Genomic DNA, 17,734 nt, shown 5'->3' with positions numbered 1-17,734 from the left:
AACTCCCTGGAAGGAGGCTTTAGGTGGAGGTTGGGCTCTGCTCCCAGGTTACAAGTGATAGGACACGAGGAAACAGCCTCAGGATGCTCCAAGGGAGGTTTAGGTTGGATATCAGGCAAAATCTCTTCACTGAAAGGGTTGTCCAGGCCTGGCACAGCTGCCCAGGGCAGTGGTGGAGGCACCATCCCTGGAGGGATTTCAAAGCCCTGTGGATGTGGCACTTGGGGACGTGGCTTAGTGGTGGCCTTGGCAGTGCTGAGTGATGGCTGGACTGGGTGATCTTGGAGGGCTTTTCCAGTGGAAATGATTCTGTAATTTGCATTTTTCCAGTTTTCCAAGAACTAATGTAGAGGCCAACAGCACTCGCTGCAGACTTGACAGCTGCAGCAGGGAGTGTGGGGGCTGAAAGCTGATCTGGCAAAAGGGAAAAGACAAAACAAAACAGCAGCTGGAGCAGGGGGTACATTTTCAACAGGATCAGTGACCTGGTCTGGCTCACACAACCACTGCTGACAGCAGGACCCAGGGAGGGGAAGGAGCTGCCACTATTCCTCCTGGAAGGGAGCTGCTCTTAGGTAAACTTTAGCTGGATTATAAACCCATAGCCTGGGAGACTGAAGATTGCAATCTCTGGTGGTACCTGGCAGAGGGATTAATGAAGCTCACTGATAAGCAAATCCTGGCTGGTGTTTCCCTCAGTGAAACCAGCACCCAGTGGCTTGTGGAATTTCCACTGTCATGGAATCCTGCCTGGCCATGCACATCTCCTCCAGCACCTCACTCAGAAGGGTTCTCTGCAAAGCTGGTGGGTTTGGGTTTGTTAAAACTCAGTATTTCTGCCACTCGTGCCAGGAGTGTGAGCACTGGGAGGGGTCACCAGAGAGACATTTCACAGCCCAAATTAGCATCTGCAGGAACAAATGGCAATTTCTTTGTGGTCCTGCACAGAAAGAACAGTCTGTGCAGAACAATCCAACCCTTGCTAAAAATTAATATGCCAATAAAACATAGCAGAAAAGGAAGGGGGAAAAAAAGTCTGCAGAAGCCCCCAAAACCTGCAGTCCTGCCACAGCCACAGGGCAGAAGCCCTTTAATCTGGGAAACCATTCACCTGCATGTCTGAGTAGGGGCCAACATGATGGATTTAGAAACATAAAGCCAAGAATAACTACAGTGAGAAACGTAAGTTTAAATTATTAGAAGGTAAATATATGGCAAGCACTGCTCTACTGTGCACACAATCTTTACAGAGCATCCCTGAAGAGCTGTATTTTGCTCAAAATTTGCATATTTTCTTACTCCACACAGTTATGACTGAGAAATGCATATAAAAGAACTGTCGTGAAATCCAAAAGAGAATTAAAAAAGAATAATCAAAGTCACACTTAGAATTTTATGGGGGACTCTTTTGAAATCCTACCTGATTCGCTCTTTCAAGGTCTGTCATGATCATCTCGATTTCATCAGCCCTGGGAGAACAAGAGAGCAGAAGTTTTGTTATCACACAGAGAACGGCTGCTGCACGAGCTCAGGCACAGCAACAGGCACACAACACCACCAATTGTCAATACTGATTTGTAAAAGGACACAGTAGCACTGAGCAGCTCATCTCCTGACTGCTGAGATCCTCTGAGTTTTCTGGACCACTCTGCAAATCTCTAAGTCCTTTGCCTGTCCCCCCTTCTGCAATGCAATAGGCAAATTGGTATCTGAGCATATTCATTGCATCTTTGAAGGTCTTACTCCCCAAAATTCCAAGCAGGGTCATCTTTCCAACATGTAAAGGTGCTTCCCAAGTGATAATTATAGAGAAGTCAGAGACTGCAGCTCTTCAGTCAACTCCCCACATATACAAAAGCAACCAGCTACTCTTCTGTTTCAGTGTGCCCAGAAGTTTGGTTCTTAATTTGGCTAAAAAAAAAAAAAAAAAAAAAAATCCAGAGGTCAAAGAGACCAAGAAATTCAATTTTACATTATGTGGAAAGGAAGGTTTTTTTGACATGAATTTATCAAACTCTAAATTTAGACCCCCTAATGCACTTTGCAAAGCTGAACTGGAAAGTCAAAGGGTTGAAAATTACACAAATAGTCAAGGAAAAAAAGAGATCCTTCAGATCCCTGTGTTAGGGAGCAGCTCCCAGACCTGACCCCTTAAAAATCAGCATTTCTAATACTTCACTCACACAAATGGAGCCAACCCTTAAGCAATCTTTTCTTATCTTCATGCTCAATCATGGGCAAATATTTCCCACTCAGGCTCTCACCTGGGAAAGGTACCAGGAGAAAGGGCTGACAGCTCTAAAGAATGCTCTGTATCAATATAATAAGACATATTATTCTCCCCAGACATTTTGCCTGTCTTGTATGCCTGAACCATATGGAAGCAATAAACACTGTCCTCATCTCCTCTGAACAGCAGCTTTACCAGCGAGTCCTTTTGCAATCTGCCAACACCATAATGTCTGGTTTTTGTTTTTAATCTGTAGCAGATCATTATCAGTAAAAGCTGTGAAATACTGGAATTCCCTTCCTCTGCCCATGCAGAAAAGTCAGGGTTTGTTTTTCTGCTGATTCTCACAGAAGATCCATTTCCCTGTGCAGGTGTTTGTTAGGAAAGATGGTTAATTGAAGTACATCAGGGTTCTGGCACACTCCACACTGGATCATTACAGTGAATATTGACTTATTCCTCAGCAGCATTTTAGGCTTTTGGGTGTACACTTAGGGAAATGCAGCAAAAGATCATAATAAGTAAATGTGCATGTATATAAATTAATGGAAAATTATTTTTAATTACAGCCTTTAATGTTGTTGGGGCAACATGAACTGCCTTCTGAAAAGATCTTTTGGACAATAATGGAAAACAGATTAACATGTGTTTTCTGGTGCAGGAGAAGCTAATGTGCTCTCACACTGGGCAGAAATCCTGCACACCATTTTTGAATTAATAATAAATAATGGTCATTACTTTCTGAACTGAACAACCACTGCCTGGGCAAAAAGGGTTCAAGGGAGTAGCCACAAGACTGACCTGGGCACATTAACATCAGCCTGCAATAACACTTTCCATCTCTTTAGCCTCTGCAGTTGTGAAACATCTTTTGTTTTAGACTCCAGGCCCAAAAAACTTATTAACCCACTTATGGAAATGACAGTATTTCATGTGAAAAAGATGTCCCAAAGCCCATGCAAGTGACCCCACTGTATATCTGTAGCAGAGATAAGAGGGAAGAGAGCATCCCAACACACTAAAAAGATGCTTCCCAGCATTTCACAAATATTTTTAGCCAGGATAGTTTAAGGGTTCTCTTTATATAAGCTTCTGCATTTGGGCTCAATTTATGTGTGAATGCCTCAGGTTATATGGAGCCAGTAAATGATGTCTGGGTTTTGTCACAGAGCAGAGCTGGGAATGTCCCATCCCAGCACACTGACTACAGCTGAAGCCAATCCAGCTTCCTCTCCTCCTCTGGAGGGTGGGGAGAACGATAAAATCCCTGCATTTCCACCCAAACAGGGGGTGCCAGGTATCAGCCAAAGGTCTGGAACAACACAGCACCTGAGAGGAGTGAAAGACTTGGAAGCAAAAACCCCTGGGACTGGGAGAGGAAGAGTGGCCGGCTTTGGGAGCAGAGGGTGGGGTTTCAGCTCAGCCAGGGAAAACCTTTTTTTTCTGGCAGAAAGGAAGATGACTCTGATGGAGAAAAGATGAGTGGGAAGCGGGGGAAGTGTGAGTGTGTCTGGACCCACCCAAGGACTTTCAGCCACCTTGAAAGGGGCAAGGTAAGGGGAGACAAAGGTCAGGAAACTGGAGAAGACAGAGGAACAAGGCAAGGACCAGAGGGATATCCAAAGCCAATGGACCAAGGGGAGAGGGGACCAAGAGCAGCAAAGCAGAGGAGCACCCTGAGCCAGAGGAAAGGTGGGTGGCTGGCAGGGAAACACATGATGGTGTTGGAAAAACAAGGTAAAAAGACTCAACCCTGCATTTAAAATTGAGAGAAATATTAATACTGGTATTTGTGTCCCATTTTGGCCGGGGTCAGGATTTAAGAGCTCTATTACAGCACTGGGATACACAGCCAATTACAAAATAAAAGCAACTGAGGATATAGAATGCCATAAAAATGACATTTGTGCCCTTCAGCGTGCACAGATAATTCTGACTGAATCCAGTAAAGTGTCAAACTGTAGCCAAAGGCAAAATTGTCCCTTTGTCCTTGTATCCAGACACACCAGCTGACTGATCCTGAACTCTCCTTTCCCCCCTACGTTTTTTTTTTCTCCCAAGCTTTCCAGCACACCTAATAAAAGGATGCAACATCTCCAAAAAAATTCAAGTAAACACCTCCAGCCTAGCAGTCTGCACACCAATGGAGGGTAATGCTGCAACCATAAATGCTATCTTTAAGTAAAGTAATGAATTAAATTACTCTGTATTCTTTTCTAACACAAGTGTCAACAGCATTCAGGAGAATCTTCAAAAGGAATTCAGGTTTTTCATTTTAAAAGCTCGACTACCACATCAGTAGCTGGCACTCAGCAGCCTAAAATCACTTATTTGAGAAAGTCTCTAATAGCTGCATTCACTGTTTGCTTAGCACAAGTATTTATTATAAAATAAATTACAGTTCTCACACCTTTTATGCACTCACAGAAACAACCTGCATTGATTTATTGTTTACAAAGGACTGTGTCAAATTCAGACCTGTCAGGCACGAAACAGCTCTGCCTGGCTCACTGAATAAGTCCCACACAGGTCATTTTTGATGTATTCACCCTCTGCTACATTTGCTCATTTTCAGCCCTTCCTATTTCAATATTCCTCTTTATTTCAATGGAACAACTTGGCAAAGCATCATCCAGCTCTGGGCTTGTCCTGCAGGCTTGCACTGAAAATCTGATGGGAATCTTGAAGGGAACTTGGAAGGGACCTTGGAAAATCACCTTGTTCCACCCCTGCCATGGGCAGGGACCTTCCACTGTCCCAGGCTGTTCCCAGCCCCAATGCCCAGCCTGGCCTTGGGCACTGCCAGGGATCCAGGGGAGCCCCAGCTGCTCTGGGCACCCTGTGCCAGGGCCTGCCCACCCTCACAGGGAGGAATTTCTTCACCTAATCAACAAATTTGTGGCTAGCCAGAATCTATTTGTGACCAAAGTCACCCCATGTGAACTAAGCTGATTTTTAGGAACCAGAGATCTGATTATTTCACTTTTTACTTTCTTTATTCCTGAAGGAACATGCACCTTGGCCCCTCATGAGTGTCTCAATTTCCCCATCACCCCAAGAGATGAAGGCAAGAAGAAAAGTTCTTTCTTCAGACAGATACAGAGAATGAGGGTAATTAATAGCAAGAAGGTATTTTGCTAAAATACACTGATATTTATGGTGGGTTACACCAGATTTCCACATTGCAACCCAACATTAATCAGTGTTTGGTCAAGGGTGATACTTTGTAAACATTAACACAGATCATGAGAAAAAGAGTGGGGAAAAGCTGTTTTCAGGAATAAACGTTATCTACCCAGTGTTTTTGCATTCCACAGATAATATAATCATTTATCTGATCCAGTTTCTTGTAATCTCCCTGGTAGAGGAAAAGTAATCATGTAAGCAAGACAGTTCTTCAGGGTGTATTACAGCTTGTTCTAGGTTTCAACATTTTTAGACTAAGGAATTTAGGAAATCAAATTTCAAGCCCAAGCATTTGGAGCTACAAAATCAGCAGCACCACGTAAAAAGAATCTGAACAGTTGAAACAGCACGACCATGAAATATTCGATTATTTCTTCTCTTGGTACTGTGTTTGAAGTGAGAAACAAAATGCATTAAAAGCTATGGATTTTACAAGGTATAAGCTTTTACCAGTCATGAAACAGCCCTCAAAGCTAACATGCCATCTATAAAAAACAACTTCAGGAGTTGGAAAAAAAACCCCAAACCACCCCACTTTTCAATTCAATTGCTTTTGGGAAATAAAAAGTGCAGAAAGGCTCGATTTTCATTTTAAGATCAAGAAAACCGATTAGGTTTGAAGAGCATAACAAGTCAGCAAATTCAAGGGTTGGTAACAGGGAAGAAGCTCAGTTCCTCTTCTAAACAAAATTAAATCAGATGAAAACCCTGAACACCACAAAGTTATTCACGTGCAAGCAAGGAGAATCTGGACTCCATGATTAAAACCCAGTTGATCCAAGCCCTTCATTTAGCTACTAGCTTAAAGAGGCAGAAACAATTCCTTTTTTATTAACATGACAAGTGAATGGTTTGCCAAATCTTGTGGCTACAGCCCCCTAAACATTCAAACTTACTCAACCTTGAAGGAAACTGCTGTTGGATTCTTTATACATGGAAGGACTGAAAAATACAGATGACACTTTGGAAATTGCAGTCAGTGGCGTGGCCAAGAGACTTCCCTACCAGGGCAGATTAATACTTTGGTTTGGCAAAAAACAAACAACATTTTTTTCCCACACATTTGTTTTCTTTAAAAACATGTAAAAGTTTACTAGTCAGAGCAAACGGTATATGGAGCCAGTGGGGCTTGTTAAAATGTTCTAATTACCCAAACATTTACGCAGGCAATTTCAAACTAAAAGCAGACATTATCAACTAATGTGCATTTATGTTTAATTAAGGAAAAAAAAAAGAAAAATCCTCCTTGTAACGTATATCTGTGATCAGCATAGAGCAGATTTTGGCCAAATTAGGTAAACAGCTCAGCCTCTTAAAATTACAGGCAGTGTAACCCAGCACTTGGCCAGCACAAGGCAAAAAATGTGAGGTTATTTGGGATATTTGGGAAGGGCAGAAAAGAAAAACAGGGGCCAGAGCATTTAAAGAAAGGGAAAAAAAAAGAGCAAAAGGCAGTGCACTGAATTTTTTTCAGGTTTCAATGAAATTTTTATCAGGGAAGGTTCCTGGGTCTAGGAAGCAATTTCGGATCACTAAACAATGGCAGAATTGCCTGCAGCCCAATGATCACAGCATTCACTCAGGGCACAAGAGCATTCCAGCATTTGAATATTCAATTTTATTTTTTCTTTAAGCAAAGTAGAGGGATGACAAATTCCCTACCCAAATTCAAACCACTTCCTAAGCTCTGCTGTGGATGCCCTCATCTAATCCCTGCTCCTCAGTGACCTGCCAAGGTGCCCAGATTTGTTGCCTAATTTCTAGGAAAGAAAAAACCAACAGACACTTTCTTAGAAAGTTTCCAAAGGAAGATAATATCAAAAAAACCCACTAATTTTATTTTTTGGCATTTCATGAGCATCACTGTACACACAATTACATGTTTTTTAGAATTCATAATTATTCCAATCCAACAAACATCCACAGAGGATAAATTCACCTTTACTGCCAGTACAAGATGGAATAATAGGCAGAAGGGTTGTACAAAGAACAAAATAAAAAGTGATTTCAGCATAACATGTCAAAGGGGAAGATGTCACACACCTTTTAGTGCTAAATTCTCAAATCTACTTTTCAAATTGCAAGAGCTATAGGTTAATTTTTTTTTTTCAGAGCAATCCTCTAAGGATCTTCAGATCAGATAATCCTTTTTCCAGTGTCATATAAATCCAGGCCTCTTGTAAAAGAATTTCTCTGTTCAGGGATTCATAAATCCACCAAGTTTAGTAATGAACTGGGTGTTTCCTTTCCTAGGAACTCAATTGAAGAAAAAAATCCCCTCTCTGCTAAGCAGTGAAAGACTGGAGGCTTTAAATTGAGAGATCAAAGGCAGGCTGGGTTCAGGTGCTCCGGTGATTACACCCAACGTCATCTGCACTAATCTGGGAGTGGGAAATGTCCACTGGACACTGCCCAGACCCCTCTGCGCAGACACCCTGCACTAAATCAAGTTCCTCCCTTGGCAAAAAGCAGAGAGAGCCAAGGCTTTTCCCATCTTTTTTTGTTGTTTTATTAGAATTCATCCCGGTTTCCTCTCGCCGTCCCCACGCACGGCACCGCGCACAGATCCCGGCTGGGGAAATAAATCTCCTGGAAAGATTCCGCATTAAGCACACCAGGATCAAGCAGCCACGCCAGCTGCAGGTATGATCTTCAAATAATCCAGGGCCTGGGTGCTTGAAAGGTGTCAAGTGATCATCAAATATTGAAAAAGGTTAAAGAAACTGCTTATAAAGACCAAGATACTGAGCAGTACCCTGACAAAACAAGAATCTCCTCAATCACTGGAGAGAACAGACCCTATAGAATAAAACATCTTTCACTCCATATGGAAAGTGCTTTCCAAGAAAACCTGCACAGCACTTTGTTTTCTCTTCATGTTTTAAGTCAGGATTTCAAGGATAAAACAATCATGTTTGCAATTAGAAGGTTTTAAATACAACAGAAATCAGCTTTATTCCAGTGATACACAAGGGAGAAGTTTCTAAAGATCATCAGTGCTTTCTTAATCATTTCTGGAGAGAAATTGATATGACTGACATTAATTGATATGCTCAATAAAAGGCAAAGAGGAAAAATAAGAATTACATGTAACAGACAACATCAACTCACAGCACCCCAGAGCTGTAATTCCCACAGTGTCACACACACACAACCTTGGCACACTTGGCAAACCAGAGGACACTTAATGTAAGCAGCTGGAAGAAAGAAAAAATGTATTGCTTGGATTAAAAAAAAAAAAAAAAACAATATATAAACAGATGATCCATCTTTTTTATTTGATGGCAATACTGTTTTCTTATGTGGCACATATTTGCACATGTTGCACCATGGCCAGTATGAATTTTGGCTGCCCACACTGTTTAACCCGCCATTTAAAAAAAATTATTCAGCTCTCACTGTGTTATTCTCTCTCTAAGAACAGATCTCTTGTGAACTCCATGACCAGCAACCATGCTGCCCATCACAAAAAGGAAAAGAAATGCAATAAATCCTTGTTCTCCTGATCAGATATTTTTCTTTTACAGTGCTTTTGCTTCACCCTGCAAAGCCCTGTGAGTAGCATTAAAGTCAGAAATTAGGAGTGTCCAGATTTGGATCATTCTGGGTTTCCTCCCATCTCAGAGCACAGGTTCCAATCCTTTGGGCCACAGAGGAGATCAAAGAAGGAGTTGAAACTCAAGAGAATTTTTGCACCTGAAATTTGCAGAAACAAATAATCTTGTCTAAAAATCTATTTCCACCAACTCCTGAAGGAGCTGGTGGGAAATCTGCAACCTCTGGAGCTGTGGGCTCCAGACTGCAGGTTCTCCTGCAGGTGCTGCACTGGGACACAAGCAGAGACCCTGCAATTCCACTCTGCTGTGATCCTTCTGACCTGCCTTTGTGGACCATGGAGAACAGCAAGGAAGAACATTCTGATCTTTAATTTTTCATGGATTTATGTCAGAATCCCACCCTCACTGAGGCCCTGAGGTTGAGGTGCTGCAGTAGCACAAGCCCAGCAGATTTGCAGGATGGAGTCCTTGGGGTGGGGAACAAAACCTCCAGGTTGTGCCAAGTGTTTGTGCTCAGATTCAGACAAACATTCCCAGCACTGCCAGCCTGCCCTGGGAAGCAGGAGCCATTCCTGATGCAACAGAATTTCCTGACAACGTGAGATGACATGGATGCAGCAAACTCCCAATTTCCTCGTGCCTCATGGTACAAATTGAAAGACCCTTCTGCAATTCCCCTCTCCTGACTTCAGCTGATTCAATAACACTCCAGAATTTAAACACAGGCACCCTTCCCTCTCCCCTCCTTGCACACACAGCATATCAAACCCATGGAATTACTCCTGACTTGGCCTTGAGCAGCCAACACGATGTCAATTTTACATGTTTTATAAAGCAACAGCATGTAGAAAGCAACTCAAATGCAGGTCATATCAAGCATGTGACCCACAGAGCAATCAAAGACTGCCTGAAACTGTCATTCAAGGTTCAATCAGCTTCTTGCAGGAAAAATGAAACATCTGTGGCCCAGAGAATTAAGTTATGTATTGCATAATTCATCTGGTGTCTGCCACAGCAGCCATTTTAATGCTCTAGTGATAAACATGTTTGATTATTTTTGTTTTGTTTCCTGTCGCCTCCATGGTATTTCTATTTATCCACCCATACCACAATGCAGAACGGAGATAACAAATACACAAACCACTGTTATAGTCAGCTGATAAGATGTGGGAAATCAGCAGCCTTATTAATCACATCAAGGCAACAGCACTGTTAAACCTTGTGTTCCCTGCAACTGTCCTCATTTGGGGTCTTTTGGGTACACTCTGTAGTTAGATTTGCTGATGAAATCATTGTTTCCCAAGGATCCAAACATTTGGATTGACCTTTAGAGGTTTTTCTATTAGGAAAGCTTCTTTCCTCATACACAAAGCAAGTTCCTCACTGGCCCCCAGGTTTTTCCTCCCCTCAGCTCTTTCTGGTCCTGACACAAGCAGGACGAGTGTGCATCTCACACCAGACACTGGATCCTTCTCCAGTCACTTATTCCACTGGTGGGTTTGTGGTCCACAGTGGTAGAAACCCTAGTTCATCCTCTGCAAGTCATTTTGGGACGTGATTGTTTTATTAATAGTAACTTAGTTCACTTAACTCCCAAATCTGTAAATCCTGACTCTTTCCCAGCTGTCCTGCACATCCCTGATTTCCAGAACACATTCCTGCAGGGCAGGTGGGGACTTGGAGGCTCTGGGTCCATACCCTGCTCTCTGAGTGTTTATTCCCCTTGCCAGGAGTTGAGCATTTGAGCAGTCTGCTCACAGAGCTTCAGCTGGCAGTTAATTTGTTCCCCAATTAAACATCATCTGAAGGAGATTTAATAGACTTGGCTGATAGTGATTTACTCCAAAAAGCAGCTTTGAACTGGCTGCTGTGAGAAACCAAGGAGCAGCCTCTGAAGGGGTGCAGTCAGGTGGGTTCTGCCCCATTTTTGTGACTGGGAGTCTGTGGGATTCCTGCAGTGAGGAAATCCTCCCTGCACAGAGCAGCTCTGGTGGAGCAGTTTCACCTGACAGCCAGAGCTGCTGCTGGTGGAGGTGAGTCAGGGATAAAAAACATCCTCCCCAAGCCCCAGGCCAAACAAAGCCCTGCTTCCCATTGATTGTTCCCATAAAGTTGTTTAGACAGCACCTATTGTGGCAATATCAGCTGTGCCATCTGGGTTTTTTTAGCTGCCCCCCATTGCTGCTTCCTCCTCCAACACCTCCCTCACCCCTGAATGTCCCCTCTTCACCTCCCACCCACAAATTGTAGGAAATAGAGATTAAAGGCACTCTCCAGCCATGCAGGCACGGCTGATCAGCCTGCAACCCTCAAATGGGTTATTTGCCTTATTTTTCCTCCCATTCCCAGCTCCTACAAGCTCCACCAGAGCTCCCCGTGCCGGGGGTTTCTAATGCTGTTAATTACTGCCGAAGTCAATCATCAGCTTCCAAGTTAATTTAGGAGGGGAACTGATGAGCTCCAAGCAGGCTGGCAGTAAAACAAGAGCACAGGCTCCTGGAAGCTCCATTTCCTTTGGAAACTGGGATAAAGGCTGTGGTCCTGCAGGGCTGTGGATGCACAGAAAGGCTGCTCTGCTCCCAGGGCACAGCAGCAGAACCTGCTGGGTTTTCAGAATTTGCCCTTAAAAAAAAAAAAATTAATTTTACTTGAAAAAAAAAGTATAACAAAGTATAAAATAAAAACTTCCTAAAAGAGCAATCTTATTAATTCTGCTTCTACAACTTCTACAAGCTTTTACAATTGTTTCTCTAACTAACTAAATAGATAGAATTTATTTTTATATCCAATTCATAATAATAATAGTAGTGGAAGTAGTAGTTTAATATTTGGAAAATAAAGACCCTGCAATAATTTACCTATTTTTACTTCTGGAGTTAAAAATAGATGATTTAGCCAAAATTAGAAATCTTAATTGCAGGCATCTTAAGTGTCATTCTCTTTTATTGGAATGGTAATATTTTAGATTGAAAAATCAGCAGGAGGAATTGTATGTGCTTTGATTAAAGATTCTCTAAAAATACACACAAATATTTAAATTTACTTAATAATATCACTGCAGTCACAATGTGTAAAATAAGCACAAATATCTTGTTAAGGATATGGGAGGGACTGCTGGCTTTTGCTTTGTTTTGTTTTCATTAGAATCACCATGTCACATTTGAAAAATCCCTTTAGGTTTTGAGCAGTTACAACCCGAAAATGAACAATCTTCCCTCATAGTACACCACTGCCAAAATCACAGATTTCTGTATGTTTGTTTTCTTTAGAGCACAAACAACCTCAAAAAATTGGAGACTGTTCAGAATTTTTACTGTATCGACATTCATATTCCAGATTAATCTTTAGGAGCTTCTTTCCAGAGACACTCAGCATCTCCTCCTTAACCACAGAGAGAGCTGAGGAGCTCAGTAATTTGGAAAAATTAGGTATCGATTGATTTCTGCCCTTATTCCCCTTATTTATTCTGTGTCTTTTTCCATCACAGTAAGAACCTATAAAAGCTTTTCTCTAACTCCCCCCAGTTTATATTCAGTACAACAGCTTTAAGTCAGTTTGAAAATGAGAGAGCACAGCCAGAATTCTGTGTACAGGTGTCATTGCACAGGCACAGATCAAAGGGAAATTACTGGTTCCCAGCAGAGCAGTGACAGACCCCAGCTCCTGCCTGGAGGAGAAGAGCAATCCCCCAGGGACTCGAACAGGGATCAGGGGAAATATCCCACCCCAAAGAAGGGAAAGCCAGACCTGTTCCAATCACAGCCCAAATGCTCGAGTTCACTGAATTATCTGTGCCTTTACCCAGTCTGACCTGGAACTGGTGCTGTGGAGTGTAAGACAACGCCCTGCACAGCTTTTTGAGGGATTTATTGCCAGGAAACACAATGAATGTGTCCACCAGGCCAATAATCTCCAATTTACTATTTCTCACCAAGCTGCTGATGTATGCCTCCAAGCACATTAACCAACAGGCACTCAAGTACAACAGTATCCTGCTTTCATTGTCAAACCACCTGCAGCAGCTGGACAGTGGTTTATGGGCAATATTTAGAGATGGAATCTGCATTAAGATGCAACCTTTTGCCTTTCTCAGTGTAAAGGACAAGCATGTTGTGCAAAAGAACAGCTCTGCAGTAGCACAGCATTCAAGTGGGAGATGTATTTGGAGAATGCTTTAGATGCTCTTGGCTTAGAAGTGAACACAGGTGATGTGCCCATTCTCTGTTAGCTTCTCAAGCAAGTTATTTCCTTCTGGCTATTGAAAATAGCATTACATGGTCTTTGATAAAGGCAACTGATATCCTTCTATTCAATAAAGGGAATGATAATTGCAAAAAGCATTATAGAGATGTGTGTATTCTATATTTTGAGTAGGTTTTACATTTCCCAGGAGCTATGCTGAAGATTAACAACCAGGATGATTGCTGTCTTTATAATAATGTATTCAATTACCAATATGGTTTTCTTCCTTCCCAATTTGTTCCAGCTTTGCTCTGAATGGAGACACCTCTCCTGTCAAATGGCAATTCATGTCAGCACTTTGCAGCTTCACTTCAGAGCTATCAACAGCATCAACCTTGCTGACCCCACTGACAAAGCAGCAAAAAAAAAAAAACAAACCAAACAGGCAGAAGGAAACAAAGGAGGGAATGTGAGACCACAGAGCAGGGAAAACAAACCAGGGCAAGGAGAACAGGCAGGTGTTGTCCAAACCTGCACAAGTTCATTATCACTTCATGTGAGCAGGCCCCTGAGACACTGAGCAACCTCCTGGGCTTCAGAGGAAGGAGTTGCTTCCCTCCCTCTCCTTTCCCTTCACTTGTGGAACACCCAAAAAGCAGGCTCAGCCCCCAGAGCCCCCAGGAGTTGGTCAAGGAGCTGGATGACAATTTGGCACTGACCTCTTGCTGTGCTGGAGCTTCCCTCGAGCCTCCTGTGGCAGACGAGTATCCAGCAGGTTTTATTTTCACATCTCTGCTGAATATTTAACTCTGCTCATTTTTTTACAACTTTAGCATCCAGTTGCACTGGATTATGAGGGATGCTCACTAATATGACTGACAGATTGCCTGTCTACACAGAATCCAAACTAGACAGCAAAATTACTTTAAATATTCCTCCATGGCAAACCCCAACAACACCAGGTATGACTGCAAGCCCTTGGAGGACAACAAAGGATTTCCTAATTTAACCTTTTAAAATGTTATTTGCAGAAGCACTTTTCAAATTCTTTATTTCCCTTTCAACAGTTGTTGATACTTTAAAATGCTGCTGAAATAAAACAGCTTCAGGCTTGACTAATGCTGTACTCCATGGTAAGGAACTATTTGATTATTCTGTTTTGACAGTTAATAGAACAGATTTAGTATTTCTATAGAAGGGGAGTTTGAACTGGAAATATTAGGTTTGTGTTGCTAATGACAATTCCTCAACATTTCTACTACAGCAGAATCCTTGAGTGGATGAAAAAACATCCTTCATCCTACATGAACAAACATCTGTAGGAGAGAAGGGAAGTAAGGAAATGCCAACCAATTTTTTGGATTTGCCTGGTTTTTGCTGCAGGGCTAATTCTGTAACCAATGGGTCTCAGAGCCACAAACCAGCACTTGCTCAATGAGTAATTTCACCCTGCTTAGACCCTCAGTGCCACACACTGTCCCTGCTGCTCCTGGACCTGGGGAGGTATAAAGATAACCCTGAAAGCCTGTCTGCTGTCCCACCTGCACCTCCTCTGCTCCAGCACCCAAACTCCTCAGGTGGGGCAGCCTCTGCCCAGCTCTGTGGTGCCCCAGGACTGAGCCCCAGGGCACTCCTGTGGGGCATGAAGCTGTAACTGAGCACAGCCACAGAGCAGGGCAATTCCCCCTTCTCTTCCCAAAGCACACAGTTTGTGCCAACAGCTCCTGTGCTGCCTGTGTAAAACTTTGGAACTTCCCAAAAAGAGCTGGTTTGCTCTTCTGCTGTTTTCCCTGGGCTCAGCTCCTTTTGTGGCACTGGGTAGTAAACCCCACTTTGCTCCTCCAGTGTTCTACAAACAGTGAGGATGGAGCTCTCTGGCTCTGTCTCCTTCCTCATCACCTTTCCTGGTGGCTGCAGCAACTTCCCAAGCCATAGGCAGAAGCTTTCAGCAGGAGTTTATTTGATGTTATAACAGAAATAAAAGGTGTGGGAGGAGAGGTCTGTATGGGCAGGATGCACAAATACATTATAAGGCTCACAAATTTAATCCAAGGATGTTTTTTATTAAATTTGTTCCATGAAATGGTCAATAATTAAGTCTTCCACAGGCCCTGGCTATGTAGGTTATTTAAGGGTACAGCTAAACTTACTCAGTCTCACTGCAATGGAGGTAGAAGGTGCAAGGGATCAGGAATTAACTAGAGACAATGTGAGTGTAAATGATAAATAATAAAAGTTTAGCTCATACAGGCACCAGACGATACATTGACTGAAAAACAGTAACAAAAAGTGTTAAGTTTATCCACCATACACTGCACAGAAGGATTGCTAAGCACTGCCCTGGGTGAGGACAGGCACGTGCCTGGCAGGTCCCACCACTGCCAGCTTCCTTGATGGCAAGGCAGTGACAGAAATCAATCCAACAGGCAGCAAGACAAATAAGTCATCTGTATCACAGCTAAAATATGGTGTTGATCAATAACAGAAAATGAACTTGCACTCCTTTGCCAAGAAAATAGATTATTTAATCAGAGTACAGACAGATAGAGATGTTACATAATCAAAAATAGCTCGTGCTGCTATATTTAGTGGCCACTGTGTTTTAGAGAGGAGGGCAAAAGTACACCCATTATCAGCTACCAGCCCTCTGCTGAAATGGTTTTCTGATGAGTTAAGCTGGTCAGACATGCTTAACACCACGATATTGTATATTTAAAACTACAACAACTATGACAGTACAAAGGCAGCAAACAGGGGAAAGACAAGGGATCACTGCTGTCCTATGGACAGAAATCCTCAGGGTTAAAAGGACCAAGTCCCAGCCAGAGCTTATACACCAGGGGATTTCCAGCAGTCATTTCTAACTTCCAGATTACCTGGAGTTTTCCATCAAAGGATGGAACATTAGTACAGCACATTTGCAGTTTATGACTGGTTGCCTTTCACAGTTATTGCTGTGATTTCTTAGCAATAACCAGTGGAATTGCAGGAATTTGCAGAACCCACAGAAAATCACTGATTAAGACCACCAGCACAGAGCTCACTTGATACCTGGCCTGCCTGGCCATGGCACAGCTGAGAGAGAGCCTTCCTCCACCCCTGAGATCCACAGGGTCTTCATTAGAAGCTCAAAGGAAAATCTGTCCATGGATATTCCCCCAGATGTGAACAACATCACCATCAACAGGATCATCTTCCCTCCAGCTTCCCCACCCAACAATAAACACTGGGAAAAAAGAGTGCCATTCATGCTGAAGCCAAGCACCTCTAGTTTTTATGGTTTCAGGTATGGAAAAATTCAAGTAAGGCACCAGAAAAACCAATAGTTAAACTAAGAGCTTCCACCCTTTTACATAAAAGTGGAAGAAAACTGCCTGTTCTGAACTGGAACATGGATAAAAAGAATATTTAGTAGAATAGCCAGTGATTGAACTTGGTAACCACACTTTCTTCTATTGTTTTAACAATAGGGTACAAACTACTGGTTTAACAATAAGATTCAAGCCCAACAAGGAATTGCAGAAATTGGGATTTGCATGAGGTTTATAGAGCTGCTTCACATGGGTGTGCAGCCACAGCAGCTCTTGTTTAAAGTAGTTCAGGAAGGTGGTGATTCTGCAGGACCAAAGCTTTACCATGTATTTTTCCCTGGGATATCCATTTTGCACATCCAAAGGAAGCAAAAACTTCATGAAGACAAAAAAATTCTTGGTGAGCATTTTAGAGAGCTAAGAAAACAAACTGTCTAAACAGGGATCAAAGGTGCTGTTTCAGTGTAAGATACATTAAAGACCCCTCAAATGTTCAGGAAAGCTAGAGAGGAAAGAAAGCACTATGCCCATTAATACTACTACTAATAAAAGATAATTATAGCTGGCTCCAAATGTTAACAATTTAATAGTTACAGGATCTAAGTACTGTAAATGACTAATGCAGGCAGCAAATGTATTTGCAGCAATGTGCAAAACAAAGCCCTTAAAAGTAGATAGCTCTGGGAAAGGAAGGATAAACTGCTTTATAACATCAGCTCTGAGCACATGACATGGAGAAGGGCTCTGCAATATCTTCCTTTGGTGACTGGTGACAAGAACATGTCCTTGATTTACCAAGATGATGAAAAGCCAATAATGCCCAATTTGGGAATGCCAGATACCTGCATGATTCCAACAGTACTGTTGTACCTTTACCGTTCTTATGAGAATGATACATGATGGGTGATTTTTTTCTGTTTGCACAAGAAGTCACAGCACACTTCCAGACTTCATCCATTCAAGGAAAGACTGCTGATGAATTTAAGTGACTACAAACTGGAATAAGCAACAAAACTGCTGATTATTTACTATCTAAAACTTCCAGGTTACATTCTCCTACCAGAAATTGTGTTGAGTAATGCTTTCATTCAATTTGCTCACGATGCTCTCTGTTGATGAATATATCTGATTTCATGTAAATGTGATTAAATAAATCAGACAGTGTGAGGCTGTATTGAGTCTCAAGAGGTTCTAATTCAAGATGTGCAATACTTGCCCCAATAAGCACAACTGAGCTAAACCTTGTGCATTATTACCTTCTTAACCTC

The 17,734-nt window shown here is 42.3% G+C and overlaps 1 protein-coding gene across 10 annotated transcripts in view; it reads right to left on the bottom strand.

The window, feature by feature from the left end:
• The window catches only part of CUX1 (cut like homeobox 1), a 270,331-nt gene that overhangs the window by 97,906 nt on the left and 154,691 nt on the right, over positions 1-17,734 (bottom strand). For all 10 annotated transcript variants that reach the window (XM_053995232.1, XM_053995235.1, XM_053995234.1 and 7 more), the window contains one exon: positions 1,421-1,469. In XM_053995232.1, coding sequence (XP_053851207.1) covers positions 1,421-1,469 — 49 coding nt within the window. The remainder of the gene's footprint in view (positions 1-1,420; positions 1,470-17,734) is intronic.

Source organism: Vidua macroura, chromosome 20 (assembly GCF_024509145.1).
Source record: "Vidua macroura isolate BioBank_ID:100142 chromosome 20, ASM2450914v1, whole genome shotgun sequence".
NCBI classification, from domain to species: domain Eukaryota; kingdom Metazoa; phylum Chordata; class Aves; order Passeriformes; family Viduidae; genus Vidua; species Vidua macroura.
The sequence above is the reverse complement of the archived record's forward strand: the minus strand, read 5'-3'. Positions and strand labels throughout refer to the sequence as shown.